The sequence below is a fragment of the Pteropus alecto genome, unplaced genomic scaffold (assembly GCF_000325575.1).
Source record: "Pteropus alecto unplaced genomic scaffold, ASM32557v1 scaffold41, whole genome shotgun sequence".
NCBI lineage: Eukaryota > Metazoa > Chordata > Mammalia > Chiroptera > Pteropodidae > Pteropus > Pteropus alecto.
Genome location: NW_006430464.1, coordinates 61,135 through 66,101, shown reverse-complemented (window position 1 = coordinate 66,101; position 4,967 = coordinate 61,135). Strand labels below are relative to the sequence as shown.

Sequence of the window (4,967 nt, the reverse complement as noted above, 5' to 3'; positions counted from 1 at the left end):
CCAGGCCGTCCGACTGGCCGCCCTCGCCCGGCCTCCCAGGAACCGCGCGCTGGATGTGCTTCGGGGCGTTGCCGGCAGATGACGGTGCCGCGTCCGTGAAGCGGGGCGCGCAGGAAGGCTGGGTGGCCCACGGGGCGGAGTGAGGCCGGAGGGCGCGGAGGAAGGGCAGTGCCGCGGCCTCGGGGTGGGAGGGCGCGCCTGGGGAGGGGTTGGAGCCGCCGGAACGGGAGACTGTGGCAGGACCTAGTGTGTGCGACAGTAACGGTGTGCGTGGTTGTGTGTGAGCGTGACCGAGTGACCGCGATGGGATGCGCGACGGCAGTGTGTGTGCCATGGCGACGTTGGTGCTTGTGTGTGATGATTACGACGCGCGTGGTGTTGTCCGTGTGATTGCCATGAAGGTCTGTGGTTAGGCTTTCGTGATAGGCATGATGGGTCGTGCCGTACTTGCGTTGACTGCTGTGTGGCGTTTGTCATAGTCGATACCTGCTTGAAAATATTTTCTGTAATATTTAGTTTCACGTGCTCCTCCCTCCCCACTGGCCACTCCTTTTAGTCTACTTTGCTGCCTTTTTCCCCCCAGAAGTTATTGGCCCTGTTCTCTTGCTTTCCAGTTTTCCTTGCTGATCTTTTCCAGATTCACTATATTATCATCTGATGGCTTTTATGATATGTATTGGTTAGCTTTTGCCATAATAATGCTGCCTAACAAACCACCCCTAAACTCAGTGGCTACAACGCCCATAAACAAAAGGTTCCAAGTCCATCCCTTCCCATTCCTTGTTCCCACTCCCCAGAGGTGACCACTTTAATCACTTTTTTCTGGATATTCGGATACACTTTAACTCTTCGGAATAACAGTCTCATACTGCTAATGTTTAATTGCTCAGTTTTAGATATTACCTATTGACTTAAGTCTTTATGGTATTATTATGTACTTAAGATAAGCTTTCTATTAAGAATAAAATAGCAGGATCCTAGAGAAATACTATTTTGTCAATTGGGCACCGCATACTTAGCCCTCCAGAAATTCCCATCCGACTTTCTATGATCAAATTAGTCACCCACGTACACTTCAATGTCCTATAGTCTGGTGGTGATTAACATTTTCAGTACTCTGATCTTATAGCAACCTGGTGCTGAAGATTTCTATACTCCTTTGTCTGGAATTTTGAAGTAAATCTGTTTTTTCCTTCCCTCAGCTTGGTGTTCTTGGGATTCAGCCCTTTTTAAGGAAGAAGAGGATATGACCAAGTCTCTTGTATGTTTTAAGCACTTATGAGGAAAAATACAGAAAGATATCAAAACAAGGAGAAATTTGGGATATGGCTATGCAGAAACAGGTCTATACAGAATTGTCAAAGTTGAGGTCAAATTTGAATAAGATCTGGAGAAGCAAATGTAAACTGAGACACAAAGTCCATTTTATAATTTGCACTGTTTATGAGGAAAAACTTAAAGAGCTTTTTATTGGCACCTAAGTAAAAAGGAAATTCCAAAATAATCCCATAATTCTTATAATTTTAAGATCAACTTTTTAAATGTCTGATTTGGCCAAAGATTAAAAGCTAAAATTACCTGGAAGGATAAATGGAACAAGTCTTTCAAATGATCCTACATATATATTTTCTTCAGTTGAGGTTTTTACAACTCAAGCTAAAATACATACTAATATTCTGAGGCTGGTATGCACAGCTCTCTACATCATTTTTTATGTTCTCAGAAGATGTGTTCTTTGTCTTCTTACAAAATGATCATCCTCATCTCTTGATTCTTTTTCCAATTGTGGAATCTCTTCACACTCCTATATATTAAACATTTTCTACTTCACTGCTTTTTGGCACAGCCTGAAACATACTTTTGCCCATATCATGAAGCTCATGCAGTTATTTCTCCTGTTGGCAGAATGGTTCTCTGGGCCTAGACAGACTTGGGTTCAGATCTCGGCTTAGCAAATTACTAAGCGCATGATTATGGGCATATTTCTTAACCTCTTTGGCCTCAGTTACATCATGTATAAATGGGGATAATCATCGTACTTATCCCATAGTAATGCACATAGGAAGTGCTCCATAAATAATAAGTATCATTGATAATCATTTTCTACATACATCTTTTCTACCTGAAAAGGTCTTTGGATATGTTCGCTTTATTCATTCACCTGCCTTTTTAGTTTAAGATATGAAACCAATGAGATATGAGATGTCTGATTTGGGTTTGTAAAATGAATTTCTCTTCAGTAAAACCACCATAAGCCCTGTAACAAGGCAAAACAGAGACTCGTTTTTGTACTACATAAAATAGAATATACTAATGATTCTTTTTAAAACCAATAGTTTAGAAAATTGGGTGAAGAACATAAAGAAGCAGTTGGAAGAAATTTAAGTGGCCAATAAATACTTAAAAATAGTAATGTGAAATAAACTTCATTCAGATTTGCAGCTATATATTTAGATGTATTTGAATTGGTGGTAATACACACTTTTTAATGAACTCTGATCCCCGGATAATAGCTAAATGAGTTCTTACATGTTTTGACCGTTGTGTCTAATTTCGATGACATCATATTAATCAGGGTTGCGTTTTTACAGGAAACAGTGACATTTAAAGATGTGGCTGTGGACCTCACCCAAGAGGAATGGCAGCAAATGAAACCTGCTCAGAAGAACTTGTACAGGGATGTAATGCTGGAGAACTATAGCAACCTGGTCACAGTGGGTAAGGGCAGCTTTGCAATTTTACATGGAATTCCTTTCTGTTTTTGAAATGTGTGATGACTTTAACTTGCCAGATGAATCTAGGCTTTCTTCTCTTCACGTTGTATGTGTCTTTAAGCTAAAGGCTAATTACCTTGTCTCACTGTGAAAGTTCCTCCATCCTCAGCCTTCATAGTCTTTATGCCCCTGAGACGCAGCCCAGCATGAACTGATTGTCGTCTTTAGCATCAACATCCAAATCCTTTGCTGTTTCTCATAATAGGCTATCAAGTCACCAAACCAGATGTGATCTTCAAGTTGGAGCAGAGAGAGGAGCCGTGGGTGATAGAGGAAGAAATGTTTGGGAGACACTGCCCAGGTGAATAAGTGAAAAGGCAGCTCTAAATGAGAAAGCCACATGACAGTTGTTAGGAGGGTTGATAACACTTCATATTTTCCAGTTTTTAAAGGCTATAGTCTTCTAGAGTGACAAATGGTATGAATGAATTGGATTGCTGTGACATTTTCAGATACTATTTTCTTCCTAGATTGGAGCTATCTTCCTTTTTCAAATTTAGAAGGCCAGTAGCCTCATCTGATTTTAGGATGCCAGCCTTCCCTGATTCATTCACATCCCTGCGTTCAGGATTATGATCCCGCTCTGTGACCCTTAAACTCTCTTCCTTTGTGTTTATAGCTTTATTTTCTTATGCATTCAGTATTTCATGGATGCGTCATTTTAAAACGTTTGTTTCGCACTTAGATTCTTTTAAATTTCTTTCCATTTTGAAGAGCCTCAGATGTGTGTTTTGTAACAGCACTCACACTTTCCATTGTACGTCACAATCCCATGTAGCTTTAAAAGTTTCTGGCTTAGAAATTGAGGCCTCCTTCCTGCTTATTCTCACCTTCCATTCAGTTTTTTAAAAAAATATATGTACACTTGGCTACAAATATAAATAGTCCAAGAAGTAATTGAAAAGTGAATCTCCTACTTGTCCTTGAAAATCAATTCCTTTCTTTATTTGTTGTGTATACTTCTTTTTCAGAGTTGTGCTGGCTATTCTTGATTATTGTTTTATCATATGAATTTTAGATTCAACTCTAATGTTTCCGGAGAAAAACCTGTTAGACTCTCAATTGGGAATGTGTTAGATATATAAGCTAACTTTCAGAGATTTAACATCTTTATAATGTGGAGGTTTGGCATCTTAATAATGTTGAAGAATATGCTCTGCCTTTATACAGATCTGTCTACTTTTGTGTCCTTTAGGAATACTTTCCAAGTTTTCCCTTTATAGCTTTTGTACATTTTTGATTAAGTTTATACCTATGTATTAGACAAGAGAAAAAAATCAGCACTGTAAGAATTGGAAAAGGACCTATAAAACGATCTTTATGTAAAGATTAAGATTATATCCCTCAAAAACAAGAGAATCAACAGAAAAATTACAACTAATAGTAAAAGAAGCCAATGAGATGATAGAATATCAAGTTAATAAAAGTCAGTAGCTTTCATATATACTTCAGTAGTCAAGTAAAATATATAAAGTAAAGGAAACCACATTTATAGTCATAACAGTACAGATAAAATACTGTTCTGGGCATGGGCACCTAACAGTGTACAAAGAAAGTCCTGTCCTCACAGAGCTTATGATTTAGTGGGAACTAGAGTCCTTGAGGTTTTGCACATAAGAAAATATCTTTTAACTTTTATATTTAGTTGATATTTAGCTGTGTCTAAAATTCTTGAGCCATAATTTCTTTCCTCGGTGTTTTCGTAGACAGTGCCCTGAAGCCTTAAACAATCAGCTTTGATGTTGCTTGGAGAAACTGGAAGCCTGGTTGTTTACTTTCATAACTGGGCAACTTGGTTTGTTCGCCTTGGATGCCCGAAGGTTTCTCTTTCTAAAGCTTTAGAACTGTATGAGGCCTATTGATCAGTATCCATTTTTCCTGTTAATGTATATTTATATTTTTTGGTTCTTAAGAGCATCATTGTAGAGATCTGATGCTGCTTCCTTTTACAGTTATCTTTACTCATCTTTGAATTAGGTTATTTCTTGCCAGACCCACTACTTACAAGAGTATTGTAGATGCCCAGTAAACTGCTCTGACGTAGTCGGAAGACTTCGTCGCTCGCATTGACCTCCTTTATCATATAAAATTTTGTGTGGAGAATTGGTTTGCCTTTACTCTTGAATCAGAAGTTACCATTTTCGTTCCTCACTTCTACCCTCCTATACCAACAGATTGCTTGTATAAGAATAC

At 38.8% G+C, this 4,967-nt stretch overlaps 1 protein-coding gene across 1 annotated transcript in view; it reads left to right on the top strand.

Annotated features, from left to right (window-relative positions):
* Positions 1–38: 38 nt before the first annotated feature.
* LOC102887965 (zinc finger protein 568-like) overlaps positions 39–4,967 on the top strand; it is a 14,366-nt gene continuing 9,437 nt past the window's right edge. The window contains 4 exon segments of the mRNA XM_015591852.2: positions 39–91; positions 1,203–1,261; positions 2,592–2,718; positions 2,980–3,075. Of these exon segments, the coding sequence (XP_015447338.1) occupies positions 79–91; positions 1,203–1,261; positions 2,592–2,718; positions 2,980–3,075 (295 nt within the window). The 5' untranslated portion in view covers positions 39–78.